Consider the following 17224-nt stretch of genomic DNA (forward strand, 5'->3'; position numbering starts at 1 on the left):
CCTCTGCATATTTTTAAATGGTTCCATTGAGTTTAACTTCAACAGTAAAAAAGACATTTTATATACATTCAGCTACCAAAAATAGGAATTTAGGAGTTGTTTATGGATGTCTTAGCGATTAAAAAGCTAGCAAGTTTCGGCATTTTTATGACCTTTTGACAATCTTAATGTAATCGTTTATAGATATTTTGATTGATATAGTTTGTAGTTGTCTGAAAATTGACTTTTTGTGCTTATTCAACAAGTGAATGGTCCCTTGAAGCAATGACCGATTTTCTAAAGATTCTCCAAAAGATTTTCTAAAAGAGCATTTTTTCTAAAAGTTTTCCCCTGCGTCAAATAAAATTTACCCTAGATTGAAGGGAATAATTGGCCAGTCACGGTCGTGTGAAAACAATTTTTAACTTAAAGCAATTCACTTTAAACCACTTGTTAAAACACAAAATTCATGAAACACTGCAACGGTCGAGGTGAAATGCTGAAAAGCTCGGGGGTCAGCTGGCCCTCAAGTAATCAACGCTCATTCTGAATTCTTCTCCCCATCAGGGCCCGCGCCACTGATCCCAAACTGAAGGGGCCAGCAATGTAAAGAAAGTATCCTCCTCCCCCCTTTAGCCACAATAACCCTTTAATTCCTTATCCAGATGTACATCTGGATAAGACCACGTGACCGATACCCTAGCCGAAAATATTTTATTTTGGAGCTCCAAGGCAACATACCCTCCTTAACTTATGCTAAAATTGCTCAAATATGATTGGACAGTTAGAAAATTATACTTATTTGATTAATTTATGCGCTTCTTTCGTATAAATATCCCAGACAACGTGGGCCTGTAACCGCCATCTTGACTGATCTTGTTGCGTATGTCGTGAATGAGGCGTGTTTTTCAAAATTGATTTTAAAATGGATAATGAGAACGGACTTGACTCAGAAGATGAATTTGAGATCGACTGTGCCTTATTAAGTGGTAGAGAGGTAGAAATTCGGTTTGTAGCACCGCTGACGGAAAAAGTGGACGAACCAAGACGAAGGAAGCCCCGCAGGAAGCGACAAAGAGAAGAAAAACCTGAAACTTCGAATGAGAGTGGATCGTAAGTTTACATATTGTTTCCTTCAAACTTTTGGATACATTAGCGATAAAGAAGAACCATTTCTGAAGCTGTAGTGAAAATCTTAGAATAATGGCTAACTAAGTACGGCCAAAAAGTTTTGTTTTTTTGGGAGTGGTTTTCAAGAAATTTTAGGCCCGTGATAAACAAATCAGCTGATTTTGTATATGGTGGCTCTGAACAGATTCACTTAGATTTCTTTACTATTTGTTGCACTGCTGCAGAAATTACCAAATTATAAATCATCTTGTCTTTGCTTATTTTCTATATCTTTGTTTTAGGCAGAGTCTGGCTGGTTCAGGACATCCAGTTGAGTTGGACGATGAGTTGGACGGAGCTGTAGTAGTCGATGAGATCCATCACGAGTCAGAAGTTAGTGAAGAGGAGTATCAGGATAGTGATTGTAGTTTGGCAGATTCTCTAGGCTACACAGGTGATAGGGAACAGAAATGGCTTCCACCACATAATGTAAGCAGTGTTGGCCCAAAAGTAGTTTGGGCGAGAGGCAGTGCCCCTTGTAGAGCCTTAGACTTTTTCTTGCTTTTTTTTTCTTTTGATCTGATGGGAACCATAATTGAAAACTCAAACATTTATGCTGTGTATGGTCAAGGAATAGGTCAAAGCTACATGTCCCAGGACCATGGTTGCCATGTGTGGAGACCCATTGATTTGATGGAATTTAGGAGATTTCTTGCCTGTCTATTTTATATGGGTATTGTTAAGGCCCCTGCTAGGCGTAACTACTGGCAGAATGATAAGCTTTTTTCTGGTCTTCTTGGGTCAATGTTTATTCCAACATTTTCTAGGTATTGTGGAATACTTGCTGCCCTTCATTGTGTAAACCCTGAGACAGAGGACAAAAGTGATCCATTAGGAAAAATAAGGAATTTCTATGACCATATGCGAAGTCGCTGTAAGGAACTTTTTACTCCTGGTAAATGTGTGTCAATAGATGAACGTATGGTTAAGTCTAAGGGTAGGTTCTTCTTCAAACAATATATAACGAATAATCCCACTAAATGGGGTTTCAAACTTTGGGTTCTAGCTGATTCTGCTACAGGCTACAATTGGGATATGGTGGTTTATACTGGTAAAAGCAGAAAGGATGATTGGGATGATTTCAGTGTTGTTGATAATAGTTTTGAAGGGATAGAAAGAGGACTTGGTAGAGCTAAGGCTTTTAATGAAAACCCCAATCCAGAAAATGCAGGAAATCTCATCAACCAATTAGCTGCCAGAGTTGTTATTAATTTAACAAAACCTCTGGTAAACAGGGGGTATGTTCTTTTTGCTGATAACTTTTATTGCAGTGTCCCATTGTTCCAATATTTGACTTCAGTTGGTATAAATGCTGTTGGTACTGTAAGGGAAAATTCCTCCTCTTTTCCTGAGGTAATGAAAAATAGGCAGTCTTGGGGGAAGAAACTTGATCGAGGAACAATAAGGTATATTAGAAATGGGGAAAAGCCGAATGATGTGTTGCTTGTACAGTGGGTTGATAGGAATGTTGTCTCTGTTCTCTCCACCTACCATTCTGCCAATGATTATGATTATTGTACAAGGAATACAAAGGTTGATGGAATTCATAAAAAGGTTAAGGTTTTGAGGCCTAAATGCATTTCAGATTATAATAAAGATATGAATGGTGTAGATTTATCTGATCAGATGTACCATATGTATTCTGTTCAATATAGGACTAAAAAGTTTTGGAAAACATTATTCTTTCATTTTGTTGATATTTGTGCTTGGGATGCATATGTGTTTTGGAGAGAGCTTAGAAACCCAACCCCTGAGCAGAAAATGCCTAAGAACTATTCTTTTCTTGATTTTAAAAAGGATTTAGCCCTTCAGCTTGCTTTTGTTGAGCAGAAAGCCATTAGAGCAGAACCAGAGGTCAGATCATTTGCAGATTTAGGTACTAAAGCTAGTAATGTAGAGGACTTCATCTGTAAGGCAACAGCTCATGCAGTAAATAGTGCAAAGCAAAGATCAGCAACTTTGAAGAAGGCAGTTAGTAAAAAGGAATTGTGGCAGAATAGATTAGAGAAAGGGCATTTGCCGGTGAAGCTTGAGAAACACCAAGTTTGCAAAGTTTGCTCAGTTATGAAGTCAGTGCATAGCATAGATCAAAGTTATAGAGCAAAAACCTCATCATTTTGCTGTGTTGTATGTGATATCCCTTTGTGTATTGGAGAAAGAAACTGCTTCTTGCTTTTCCATTCCCCAGAGTTTGAGCAGTACAAGGAAGCTTTCCTAAGTTACAGTCGTGATCGCTAGATTAGTTCTTGTTTTTGGTAAATTCGTGTAGATTAGATAGAGAAAAAGCAAAAAAAAGTAAAAAATAAAAAAGCATAAAAAGTAAAAAAAGAACATTTGGTCAAAATTACAATCTTTTCTCTCCAAGATTTTGTGTTTTTTTACTTGTTTTCTTTCTCTTAAAAGTCGAAATCGAAATTGCACTTGCCAAATTGAATTGAATTGTTTTAGACCCATTGTTGCATATTAATTAATTAAAAAAAGACTGTTCAAGAAAAATGATTGATATTTCAACTCAGTGTGCTAAGACTATGACAAAATACAGTTTTGAAAGAAAAAAGTAGTTAAGTGTTTTATTATTGAAGATAATTGACCTTAATTAATAAAGTTATTTTCTGTTATATTCAATTATGCAAATTGGATGCTAATTAATGTCCAATTATAATATAATTTTGGCATAATAAGATCATTTACATAAAATACAGCTATTGATGATTACTTGGGCAAAAGATCATCCAGTTATCTTGAAAAATCAATTTTTGCTGAATTTTTAGATAAAGTAGGCAAAAATCCTAAAATTCTGTCAATAACGAAAGGGATAAGGCAATCATTTTGCTGATGTTGTTTTACTTGTGGGCTTTGGTTCAATGTATTCGTTGTGATCTAAAGATTTATCTATATGAATACATTTTAGCTGATTTTCGTCTTTTATCAAGCGAAAAAGTTGGGAGGCTATGTTTCCCCCTGGCTCCCCTGTGGTGCGGGCCCTGCCCATACCCCAGGGGAATATTAAAAGGCTAATTGATTTTGTTATTTCAAACTATCCAGTTGCCAAAACCCTTTAAAAGGCTTAAGTTTGAAGGCGGAGCCATCTTTTCTTAAAAGAGGAGTTATTGAACAATGGCTGAAGGGGCAGTCACCCACTAGTTTGAATGTTTACAGGGCTGTTTGTTAAATAGGAAAAGGCCTTTTTAAGTAAAACATTTTAGATTTTCTATACTTCATTCTTGTGACTTTGGCTGTGACATATTTTGCAACTGTGCGAAATAAAGCCTTCGACCTTCTCCCACAAAACTCAGTTAAGGATATATTTTGCAGCTAGCCTTTATTTTTATACTTGCCCTCTCTCGCCACCCACCCCTCCACAACTTTAGCATTGTAGAAAACCAACTGAGCCCAGCAAAGAATGCTCAAACCGTGATCGGATAAGAGGCTACACTCGGACCTACACCTCCAAGGCATCAACTCAGCGCGGACAACCTTGCCGTTCTCTTTCTTTAGTCCCATATAAGTTCGGTAAGGTTGATAACATATATCCTAATACATCATTGACATTCACTACTCGTTCGTCCTTAACATCCTAAATTATATCTGTAAAGACCTTGTCTCAACTTGCTTCAACTCATTTTCCTTGCAAAGTATTAGTAGTGTCAGAAATTTGGCTCTTTCTGGGGCCATGAAAATCGTAATTCATAACATCTTACTAATAAAATATAATAGACATAAAATATTTTTGTGATTTGTAGGCACCATGGTGCGCGTTAACGTACTCAATGATTGCCTGAAATCAATTTGCAATGCTGAGAAACGTGGGAAACGACAGGTCTTGATTAGGCCCTCCTCAAAGGTCATCATCAAGTTCCTCACTGTAATGATGAAACATGGTATGTTGCCTTACATTTTAAGCAGTAAACGTTTTATTTGCGTTCGTAGGAGTAGGAGTTAAATACTCTAGAGTATATTGGCTTTAACAGTTTGGCTGGAAAAGCCTCTTCGTAAAATTCGGACGGAACTTTCAAATTATGTCAATAAATAAAATGCCAGATAGATGGAGTTTTTCCTTCTGCAAATGCATTCTAATGTTAGCAACGATACCTTCTGTAAATGCATAACATATTGTTAGCAATAATACCACTACCCTAATAAAATATAATATTGTTAAGTTTAAATATTTTTTGAAGGCATAAAAATATTGTAATTTAACTCCTTTTCTTGTAAAGACTGTTTATCCACAGAATGTGTAATTTCATATTTTCAAAATGTTGATTCTTTTTAAGGATACATTGGTGAATTTGAGGTTATCGATGATCATCGTGGTGGAAAAATTGTTGTAAATCTGAATGGAAGAATCAACAAAGTAAGTTTTCTAAATTATGTATTCATCACAATTTACTCACCACACCAGCCATCAGTAAGTTTTTTTAGGCTCTGGTTACAGTAATTACACTCCTGTCCATATAGTTTCGAACTCTGTCAGTTGTTTAACTTGAACAAAACCTTTTTTGGCTAAGCTCCCCATACTATCTGTTTTGTTCCCAATATACTGGCTGGACTGCATAAATGTTGTTTGTATTAATTTTCCATAGCACTGCAAGTTGTTGTAAGAGCAATTATTTTCATCTTGAGAGTGATGGTTGCAACCAGGCCTTGTGAGGAACAAACAAGCTTTTTAAAATGCGCCAAATGCTTGAAACAGTAGGGCCATGCCTTTAAAAATTTTACTGTTTTCTGAAGGAGTCGCATAAATGTTCAGAGTTATCCAGTCAATTAAAATGCTTGGTCCTTTATCATTATCATCCAGTTCATAACTCAATTGACAATAAGACAAAAAACTTCCCATGTCCTCTGTTCTTCTTGATCGAGCTCAAGCACCTCTCTTCAAAAGGCCTAGTTGCAACCTCAGTGTACCCATGTATATGGTAGCAATTTCATTCCAAGCCACTTTCGGCTGATTTAACAGAGACTTGTCTTGCCTTGTTGGTTTAAAACTAGCTTTGTGGCCTAAACAGTCTCCAAGCTTGTGTTCATTGAAAAAATTGGCTTTTTATCAGCCAAAAGCTGATAAGAAAGATTCCCCCAATGGCTTACCAATGTTTGTTTAGTTGTTTGAATTTTGTCAGAGTGATTTCCCAAGCGTGAATGCAAAAATGCTATCATGCATGCAAATGTGAATGCAAAAATGCAATTTGAAAGTCAATTTAAAAGTAGTATGCAAGCCATATCACTATGAAACCATTTGTTTACCTTGATCCAGCCTCTATTGTTTTTTCTCATGCATGGAATTCAAATGTTTTTCCTCTACTCCTTCCATGAAGTGTTAAAAGCTTGACAATCATGCCTTACTGTTGAATGCATTTTAAAAAGAGTTGCCATGATTAAAGTGATGCCCAAACATATTGTTTTCAGCCATAACCTTCCTGTAACCACACCCTTTTTCATCAACTGTTCTCAAGAAAGGCCAGAGAGTAACCTTTTATTTTGATGGAATTTTTAAAGAATAACAGCATGCTTACCTGTTTGCAATCATTTTAAATTTTGATTGTTTGAATGTGCACCAAAGCATGGGCTCCGACACAGGTTGGAAAGTGGGGAGGGGGGAAAAATCTAACACAAATAAAAAAAGATTTTGAAAAAAACTTGATTGTCTTGCAGGAAAGTGGGGAACAGTCCCCCTCCCTTGGAATTTGGTTTGTGCCTCTTCAGACACATAACACTTCTCTAGAAATTAACAGGCCTTTCTTTCTTATTAAATTCTTTTTGATTAAGTTCTAACTTTATTTCATAAATTGTCTTCTTTTCTATCAACAGTGCGGTGTAATCAGTCCAAGATTTGATGTCAAATTAAAAGACATTGAAAAGTGGGCAAGTTACCTTATGCCTTCTCGACAGTTTGGGTAAGTGTTTTACTTGTATCGTTGCTTCAATGGCTTATATTGCTAGTGAGATCTAAAAACAGTTTGGTTGTTATATGTTTTTGTGGTGGATTGCTTTGTGCAAGATTCCTATTGTTTTGCAGACAGGAATGTTTTAGGATAAGGGCAGTTTAGGCCAGGATCTTCCGGGATGCTCATTTTGTTATCTTTACTTAATGTAAATTCACAGAAATTAACACACTTAAGAAACTAACAGACTTATAAACATACAAAGACAAGAGGAATTCTTCCATCAAAATTGACTAGCAACAACATCAAAAAATTATCAGGAAATTTACGTTTGTCAGGCCTTTGTGGGAAAGATATGCAATATGTATATACTATGCAACTTATTTTTACTCAAGTAACTGATGAAATGAAATGGAAATGCTTTGAGGAAATTATTTCTTTTTTCTGCATAGACTAGATCTAAAACTGAATCATATGTTACACCCAGGATATTTTCTTGAAATTTTGTTATCCTTGTCCTCTCTTTTGCATTCAATTCCCTAAATATGGGATTCTTTGAATCAGTTTTCATCTCTGGGAACAAACAGATTGAACAAGCCTGCCTTATCTAGATAGTTGACTTCATAATCAACTGCCACTTAATGCCTTTGAAGCTTGACAAACCTCATTAGCACTCCACAACACTCTTTTCGTTGTCAACTGCAATATGTCGCCATTGTGCCCTTTTCTTCTCAAGAAGGCCTGATGCAAAACGATTCTTTCTTTTATCTTTATTTATATTTTGTATTACATAAACATAATAATTGCATTGAATTAACTCGCAGCAAATAACAGCAAAACAAGGGCAGGACTCAAAAATGCAACCAGCGACACTGTATGTTGTTGATCTACTGGCTGGGCTATTAAGAATTGTCTGAAATTGCAAGAGATTTCAATTCGCTACACATGTCAAACAACCAGGCCTAAATTGTTCAGTTGTTCTTCTTTTCAAATACACCAACACTTTTGTTGAGATCTTCTCCTTTGTGACTGATAAAAAAATTCACATTCTCCACTTCATTTTCCATAGATTTATGGTACTAACAACATCGAGTGGCATTATGGACCATGAAGAAGCAAGAAGAAAACAAACTGGAGGAAAAATCCTAGGTTACTTCTACTAAAAGAATGTATATAAAATGGTGAAAGTTGAAACTGCCTTTGTATCATGTGTCAACCTGCCTTATTCTGTAAGTTAAAGATTTAACTACAGCAGGAATTAATTGCCTTGTTGTACCTTTGAGTACATTGGGTGCAAACGCACTCAAAAGGTATAGGAAAAAGTCAGTGTTAGCCCAGAAATAGCTTTGCAGACTCCATGCCAGAAATATTTTAGGCATATGATTTTTTTAGCATGTGCTCCTTGTCTGATCTGTTCTAACTGGCGACTAAAATAGAGCACATTATGACTGACTGAGCCAAATAAAACCGACCAATAAATGTAACTTTCTTTCTTTAGAAGAATCTATTGCCCTAATGGGCTTAGCAAGGAATCATTTGTATGAAGCTTCAACCGTTTCACAATTTCAGCAAATTATTTATTATGACCACAAAATGACAAGGATATGTAAATTATATATTTAAGCTTGTGTATAAGAACAGCCAACAGAAGTATCTGAACAAGAAGTATTTAATTGAATGTCGCAGTTACGGAATGTAAGAATGTGAGTTTTTCCAATGACATTTTTGATGCAAGGTTCTCAGAAATTTCAGAGTTTCCCAGGATTATTGTTGTTGCGTTAGTGCTGCATGCACAGTAGAGTCCCATCTAGCTTTCTAGTTGATTTATTGCACACAAGTCATTTTGAAAATTGCCCATCGTTTTCACAAAGCTGTTCTTTTTACAACAATCTAATAGTTGTGCATCTCAGAACAAAGTTGTGAAGTTCATAAATCAAAATTGTGAGCTAATAGACCGGGCTACAGTGGAGGTAGGTACCACCTCAGGATGGAGAAATTCAAATGGATATTTTCAGGTAGCTATGGGTCTGGATACTTGGAAAAGAGATGGTGAACGGGGACTTGTTGGGGTTTAAGGCGTAAATACGGGGGTTAAAGTTCGTCATATAAGCATATTACCTCTGCGGAGGAGTCACTGTTTTTTTACGACTTCAGAGCATGGCAAGTGCTTGATATCATAACAAATAATCCAGAGGGAATCTTTTAGAGCCTCTTCTTTAAATTCCGACATATTGCTACAATTAAAGTATTCACGTGACCAATTTTTACCCCTAAGGGAACCATTTTTTATTGGATCACAGCCCAGCAAAAGAGGAATGTAAAGTGCATCGATGAATGATTTATTTGAAACAGAGAAGGAACGTTAGTTAAGGCTTTAACCATTCCATTCAATTTAGCATTCAGTTTCTTGATCAGTCAAAAAGAGGCTGTAGAGTGCTCTCCTGCAGAGGCTGCGAGAACCACGCCCTCTGCCATGACAAAATCCTTCCTAAAAAAAATGTGCAAAAACACTCGCACTCCTGGAGAATTCAGCGAAAAAATCACTCGCGCTCCTACGCGATGTATAAGTTTACGACGATAAAGCCTATATATAGTAATCATCACCCAAGCATTTCGCTCTATAATAACATGCTTTCCTTATTCCATATTTGAGGATATAATTCTTTATTAAGAAGATATTACCATTATCCGTTCGCTGATTGATATCGATGAAAATCTGTTTCATATTAAAAACAGAAAAATTCGGCTTAAGAACTATTTCAAGCTTTTTATGAGACTTTGCTATCAACTATTTCTTACGTTTGCATTTTTCAAGCTACACGGAAATTTTAAAGCACCAAAGGTTTATTTGGTAGAAAATATTTCATATCTCTTTGCTGCCATTTCAAATGGCGACTTCGTATTTAAACGCCATTTTTGACACTTTTTTACACAATGAACTATTTGTTTATATTCCCACTTTATTAAGCTATTTCAAATGTTACTGTACAAACAACTTAATTGGTAATTATATGTAATACCTGGATTGGTACAGCTGTTTTCTAACATTTCAAATACCAACGTCATATTTGAAGGCAATTTTTGACAGACATAAAATGCACATTCACCCATAACTACCGCAAATGATGAATATACTGAGATATTGTAAAATCGGTTTGGTTTCAAAATTATGATTTCCTTGTTCATTGCTTTTATTTTTTATAGCTTTAATCCATTAGGTATCTTTTATCATACTCATATTTCTTTATTACATTGGCTTTTTCGATTCCTCCGTGAACTCTTTAAAATTTTAAATTCACTCTCCAGTTCCCAAATCCAAAGAAAGTACAACATTTATGTCTGTTTATAAAGATATTCCAAATAGACTTTCTAAAGTACTGTTAGATCAACAATAAACTTTTAAGGGTCTCATAGAAATTAGGGAAAGGGTCTCCTTCGTTTGAACCTTAACGGCAAATTCCGTTTTAGTACTAAGAAGTTCTACCTTTTGAGGAAAGCATTCTATTTATTCCTCAAAATAAGTTTTGTAAGTGGGTAGATAAATAAGTGGATACTATCAAAATGTTTTGTTTGTTTTTGGGACTTTGAAAGCCATGTATTCTAACAACCTCCCTTGAGAGGTGCATTTGGCATGCTTTACATTTCTCGATTGGTGTTATCTTCTGCATGCTTTCAAATTATCTAGGGAACTCCTTGTCGTAAGCTTTAAGGCGAAGCATCGCGCCCGTTGAAGGCCTATTTATTTGGCATCAAGCCTAAATCATTGATTCCTATTAAAAATATACTTCTACATGGAGGTGCAGTAGAAGAGAGTCGAGAAAGTCATTCCTGCTTGAAAAGTAGCCAACACTTTCGTTGTTTCAAGCATCTTTTCCCAGGTAATATTACGCCTTGGTAACTAGAACGTTGAGGGTAAGTGAGTTTATCAATAGAATCATGCTTCTAGTATTGTTTATATCTAGCGAAGTAAACACATGAAAACTAAGGGTTTCACGGGTTTAAGTTGATGTGTTTGAATCTCTAAGCTATTGTCGGGTGTATGTTGTTAGATGGTATAATTTCTCCCAGCATGTATCGGTTAGCCCTAAAAACGAACGTTCGTGACTAGTTAAGACTTTTATCATTTCATGATATAAATTGTGACGGGACGAAGGGAAAGGATATATGTTTATAGGGCTGTAATGTCATTAATCAATGAATGTTCATTTTAAGCTCAAAACGGGCTCATGTTAAATTCCTGGGTGGTCTGGCTAGGCTCCAACGCAGGAGGGGGTTTTATGGAAATTATACTGGTAGATTTTATGCAAAATGACATACTTTTTACTGTGATGAAACTGAGAGAAAAACAAAACAAGGATGTGAGTGCTAAAATTGACAGAAAAAGGAAAAAGATGTTTTGAAACATACACAAGACAACACAAAATCTAAACCGAAAGAGGGACACCTACTAGTGAGAAGTCATGGACCAACTTGAATGCAGACCCAACGAAAATTTTCAACTAGTTGTGTATATCAAAGAGGCACTGCTTTAACACACTTCGATCTCTTCTGGGTCGTGGGTCTGCATTTTATGATTTTGACGTCCTCTGTTTCTTCACTTCTTATCCAAGATAACCCAAGATTTTTGGAAATCTTACAGTGATCGTAATATGACTACTCATCTTGATATGACGACGTATCTTGATACGATGACGCGTCTTATTCAGAAGACGACAACACGTCTTGGTTTGAATACGACGACGGATCTTGTTGAAAGTAAGACGACGCACTATGTTCAGAATACGAAGCACCGTTGTTTAAAATGAGAGGCATAGTTAAGAAGAATTGATGCAAGGTAAATTATGCATTGCAATGAGCTTCCACAGAACACATTCAGAATGGTTTATGGGCCAAAGAATATGGGCAAAATTGCCAGTAGAAATGAAAGGCTTTGTTTTAATATGCCATTTGACAATAATATTATGAATATCAACTTTTTTTCTTTATCTCGCTTTCAAACATTTAGCATCGACATTTCGATCACTGAAGATGTTTTGATGTGAAAATGTGGGATGATTTTCTTTTCATTGAAGAAGCGCCCATGCACATTCATCTCCATAGCATTCTTGGCAATACTCCTTCTCAATCATTGCAGGATTTTAATCTTGAAAAACGTAACCACAAAAATCATAAACAAAAAGACTGAATGCGTTTTTTAAATCTGAAGTTAAGGTACACTGAAGAACGAAGTTATCATCAAATTTGAGAGCATGCTTTTAAAATTAAAGAAGTACAACATTCGATAAACGCTGCTTCACATTATCTGAATACATTATCGGCTTAATTTCATTTTGTAATAGGAGAAGTTAAAGTAACATATTTGGGCCTAAATCCATAAAAAATAAACAAATTTAACCTAAGATTATTTCAGACAAATCATCCCAATATTATTTCATTCGAGAACAGTTACCAGCGTATTCTACTGTATTGTATTGAACTGCATTAGTAGCTCTTCTCTTGACCAATGATAAATTCCACAAAACAGTGGTATGCTAAGAGTGCATAACAATAAAGTTAATCTCTTCATTACAGAATAAATGCATAGCACGTACATTTACAGTAGGTCATATGCAATATTCATACCATATTTTTACTTTAATTAATAGTATTATTTGATGAAATTATCAGCGTCCCCTTATGCAAGTGCAAGTACCCTTTAATAAGTGACCTGGTACCCCAGGAACCCCAGCATATTTAAAAAGATATTTGTGCTTTGCTTTCCAATAAAGTGGATTAATTGTATGTTCTGCAAAGGCAACTTGAATTAGAATTTTTCATATCTTTTGTAGTGCAAGTAGAAAATCGAGATTTCTTGTTTCCAAGAAAATAAAGGCGTAAAATTCATTGGCTAAGAATTAATCTATTAAAATGATGATTCAGCGAGTACAGTGGCTGCTAACCACAATCCTTTTGCCAAAATGTTTTTTAACGTATTCTTTAAGAACTAAATCAAAATTTTTTTAGAGGGAAAACTTATCTGATATTTCTTCCTTGTCAAAAAGTAGGACATTTAGAAGAGGATGGAATAAATCTTGTTTCCATAATGTAAAAAGGGATTGACTCAAAGATTTTCTAGAGACAACACCCCTATCATTATTCCTTCGTCTAGGTAGAAGAGATAAAATCGGTTGCAGAAAATCTAAAATTAGCAAGAAATATCAATCTTAAAAAAGAAGTAACCTAGATATATTTTCTTCATGTTTGTAAATCACAACAAGCTATTTTTGAGCGAATTCGTTTTTTGATAAGTAACTGAATGTCCTGACAAAGCGAATCAACTATCGCAATGAAACATCATCCAATATTGTTTCATAAAACATGTTTAACTAAATTTGCCACCATATTTTAGGAATGTTTGATGATGTTTTATTATCAGAATAATGATGCTTCACGGAACTTGTTTCTAACAAACATTGTTGGATGATGTTTTGCGAATGTTTGGTGATGTCGAGTGATGCTTTACGGAACTTGTGAGTTCCATTAAACATTTCTGGATAATGTTTTGCAAATGTTTGATTCGTTGGGTCATGCCTTAATAGTTGCACAGCAACCAAACGCTAATTAACCAATTAAACTTTTTCAAACTAGCAAAATCCTTCCTTCTAAATTCATATTTTTTCTGAGAAAACTTCATAAGCAAAATCTTGAAAATTTTGATATATTAATTCTTAGCGATTGTGAGGAGAAGATAAGCCAAAATTCTCAGGTATAGAGCCTCGTTGGAATGTTCTAAAATTAGAGAAACGAGCAATTGGGAAAGTATGCTTATCAACAAAGAGCATGGAAAAATACTTGTTAATGGCCTAAAATGCTAGCCTGTAGGTGACCAGCAATGCTAGCATTGAAATGATATATGAAATGTCTTTAGTTGATAGAAACCTTGTCTAAAACGTAAATAAGTATGGCTTAGACAAGGATTCGTGGTCCATTGAATGATTTACCTTCATGTTGGGTGATTGATAACTGCGGCTTGGGCTGCATCGCAGAGGCAATGCAAAAGCTCCTGCATAACATTACATACTGTTCATGTTGTATATACTGTATATATATATATATGGATGTATGCATAACTGTATGAGAAAGATACATTTAAGTTTCTTAACAATTCTAAATTTTAGGATACGGTATCAATTATATTTTAGATAAACTGGCAAAAGCGTTGCCACTGCTGAAATTGTAAGGGTTATTAGAAATAACCAGAAAAACATCCTATCTAAAATCATCGAAATATGCTTCCACTCGTCTTGATTCTCTTCAGTAGCTTGATTTTGCCTGAAATTATCGGCGACAATCTGGACCTCTGTCAGTATATCATCCAGAATATTTTTGTTCCCATAACTGTTCATGTCCAAGTCTTGAAGGGTTAAATTCGGAGTTAATCGTTGTTTTTTCCCACTGGCTATGCCGTTCCTTGTAGGCCTAAGGCTAGGTGAGTGAGGCATTTGCCTTGTTTCAAAAGTGCCATTTTCCACTGGGATGGCGTAGCTTTCTGCAAAGCCATCGTTGCAATATGTCTTCCCGTTCATTTTCTCGGATTTCGGTGCTTCAGATTCAAATTTTGAATCAGAAATCTTTAATCGCTTGATCTTGATAAGTTTCCCGATTTTTTGAAAGAATAACTTCCTCATCCATGGCGGAGGCCTTTCCACACCACGTGCAGTTGAGCGGAAATGGAACATGAGTACAATGCATGTGGTTACAAGGGACAAGGCACTTTCGGTCATTATTACCATATAAAATATCGCCAGTATAGGAATGCTGTCGGAATTCCTCGGCAGGCTGTCACTGACCAATTGCAGAAAAACAGCCACGGCAAGCAGGATGGTGATAGTCAGACTGATGCGTTCTCCTGATTCCGGAGGCAAGAAGAACCCGAACAATATAGTGACTGCCAATACAAGGCATGGGGTAATCACGTTAAATATATAGTAGAGAGGCTTGCGTTTGAGAACAAGTTTTACAGTGACGTCTAAGTATGGGTACGGGCAACAAGCATATTTAACTGAATTGCGTGTTTTTAAACCTTCAACTATTTCCCATTCAGAACTGTTTATGTACTGGGATGTTACCACTGGCCTATTGTCTGCCATCATATTGATACCAGACGAGTCGTATGCCCATGAGCCGTACTTCAAACTGCAGATCTGCTTGTCAAAAGGGAAGTATGTAATGTCTATTTTGCAAGTGCTTGTGAATGTCGAGGGACTGAGCCAGTAGTGACTGCCATCTGAATACAATATCACCCTCGTTTTGTATTTATCTAAGCCTCCAGAGAATTCACTGTCAGCGCTAAAAAGAAATATCAACGTTTTTGAAGCAAGAAAAGGAAATAATCTGATACGACAAGCAGTACTTACAATGGTACAAAACTTCATATACATAAAATGATAGGAGTATCAATTAAACACCCAAGCTCCTCCCTAATCTTCTAGTCCTAGAAGGCAACAAATGGGTTTCACTTGTATTCAGCAGTATACAAAGCACATTTATGCATTCCCTCAAGACTCCACATTCGGTGCTTTCATTACAATGTTGCTTATATTCTTAATAAAAAAACTTATCAACAAATTCTACCAAAAATGTATGCAAAATAAATTTAGAATGTAAGTCATAAATGAATTAAAAATTACTTGTTATAGAGAACAATATCAGGTGTCCACATCAACTTTCCATCAACTTGAACAGATTTTATGCCATCCCAGTCTTTCGGGTCCCATCTGACCAGCTCGTTTTTCCAATTCTGTAATTATTTTGGTTTCAGAGTTAACAAAATGATTCATAAGAAAGATCTATTATAAACAGTCTACACACCATTGCCTAAATGTATTAAAAAGCCATGCAATCACTAGAATTCTGATGAAGAGCCTTGAAAATCTAAACTTTTCTTAGCAAGCTTGCATTCCATTGACCTAATCCTAAACAGCAACTCTAAATGAAAACAACAAGAGGAGGTTGATTTTACCTGCCTGACCCAGACCTTGACAGTAATCATCTGATATCGATCGTTCTAGAAAAAATAATTGTTACTTGAAAGCACGTGGCATAAAATAAAAATTAGGATTAAACTGTGCCGTATACATAGAGAGAATGAGTAGGTAGAAAGTTCATCAAAGAGAGCAAAAAAATTTTATTTCATCATAATAATTCCTTCGATTAAGACAATATACTGTTGGTGTTAGAGATTTTATATATTATACAGCGATTCACGACGGCCTCGTTTTGTTAAATAAATTTAGAGCTCATTTTAGGATTTGAAACAAAACTTTTGTGACATCTGTCGCTCCGATCGGATGCAAGTTTTCATGCTGTTGGTGCTCGTATTGCAGAATTTATGAAAATGTTAAGTTTTAAAATTTATAAGGGATTTCGCTGGAAAAAGCGTTCCATGTGAAACTTTTTACCATCTTACATGTTACACTTATCACGGTCAAACCTATAAGTAAAACCTTTAGCTTTATGCCCATATAATATTTCATAAAATCAATAACCAGAGAACAAATATCGTGAACGCTTACAAGCGCTAAATTCTGCTCGTCGATCGGAACCTACCAAATGTCACAATCTTTCCCTATTATCTTTTATAGAGATCAGTGATTGTACCACTATAAAATAGAATACCTTTCGGTCTCGACTGCTGGTAACAGTTGGATTTAATCACAAGGTGAGTATCAAATCTAAGAAACATACCTTGAAACTTTTTCTGGACCAACTTTGATTAGATGGCGCTAGTATCGTTGTAAAGCCTTTGAAACCTATTCATTTTAATACAAGTATACTTACTACATTGATTAGCTGCACGAGCTCGAGGCCAAACGACACATTCGTTGCTGTCTTCTGGCTCAATGTTGGCCTAGCCTCTTTGCTGTAATTTGTCAGCAGATGTTCAATCAAGCGCTGCTCTGTGCTGACAATGCTGCCTGCAATGATTGCAATCAATGTTATGCATAAACAAATTAATGAAGTACATAATTAATTGGTTTCATAACTCTTTACTTGAGGAGGGGCAATGATTGCAATCAATGATTTGAATCAACAACTCAACGAAGGAAAGTTCATTAGTTTCATTAATCATTACTCAAGGAGGGACAGAAAGAAAGAGGAAGCTCTGAACTTTGTGCCGAGGACAAAATTTTCTAAGACATAATTCTGAATGAATA

The 17224-nt window shown here is 35.7% G+C and overlaps 2 protein-coding genes across 9 annotated transcripts in view; one reads left to right on the forward strand and one right to left on the reverse strand.

Annotated features, from left to right (window-relative positions):
* The first annotated feature begins 4520 nt into the window (after window positions 1-4520).
* Window positions 4521-8222, forward strand: LOC135691722 (small ribosomal subunit protein uS8). The gene is made up of 5 exons (XM_065209677.2): window positions 4521-4662; window positions 4893-5030; window positions 5424-5503; window positions 6955-7040; window positions 8098-8222. Exons 2-5 carry the CDS (start codon window positions 4898-4900, stop codon window positions 8189-8191), a joined length of 393 nt encoding a protein of 130 aa, XP_065065749.1. The 5' UTR covers window positions 4521-4662; window positions 4893-4897; the 3' UTR covers window positions 8192-8222.
* Window positions 8223-9731: 1509 nt separating this feature from the next.
* The window catches only part of LOC135691721 (neuronal acetylcholine receptor subunit beta-3), a 28672-nt gene continuing 21179 nt past the window's right edge, over window positions 9732-17224 (reverse strand). For all 8 annotated transcript variants that reach the window (XM_065209676.2, XM_089111986.1, XM_089111984.1 and 5 more), the window contains exons 3-6: window positions 16848-16984; window positions 16030-16074; window positions 15698-15807; window positions 9732-15356 (exon numbers count right to left, since the gene is read on the reverse strand). In XM_065209676.2, coding sequence (XP_065065748.2) covers window positions 14195-15356; window positions 15698-15807; window positions 16030-16074; window positions 16848-16984 — 1454 coding nt within the window. In that variant the 3' untranslated portion in view covers window positions 9732-14194. The remainder of the gene's footprint in view (window positions 15357-15697; window positions 15808-16029; window positions 16075-16847; window positions 16985-17224) is intronic.

Source organism: Rhopilema esculentum, chromosome 13 (assembly GCF_057945365.1).
Source record: "Rhopilema esculentum isolate cy_ngs chromosome 13, ASM5794536v1, whole genome shotgun sequence".
Lineage (NCBI taxonomy): Eukaryota > Metazoa > Cnidaria > Scyphozoa > Rhizostomeae > Rhizostomatidae > Rhopilema > Rhopilema esculentum.

Excerpts from the sequence above, each read along its gene's own strand:
- LOC135691722 (XM_065209677.2), top strand. The coding sequence starts at position 4,898 with ATGGTGCGCGTTAACGTACTCAATGATTGCCTGAAATCAATTTGCAAT. Across the intron at positions 5,031-5,423 it reads CACTGTAATGATGAAACATG|GATACATTGGTGAATTTGAG; the intron begins GTATGTTGCCTT and ends ATTCTTTTTAAG. Across the intron at positions 5,504-6,954 it reads TGAATGGAAGAATCAACAAA|TGCGGTGTAATCAGTCCAAG; the intron begins GTAAGTTTTCTA and ends TTCTATCAACAG.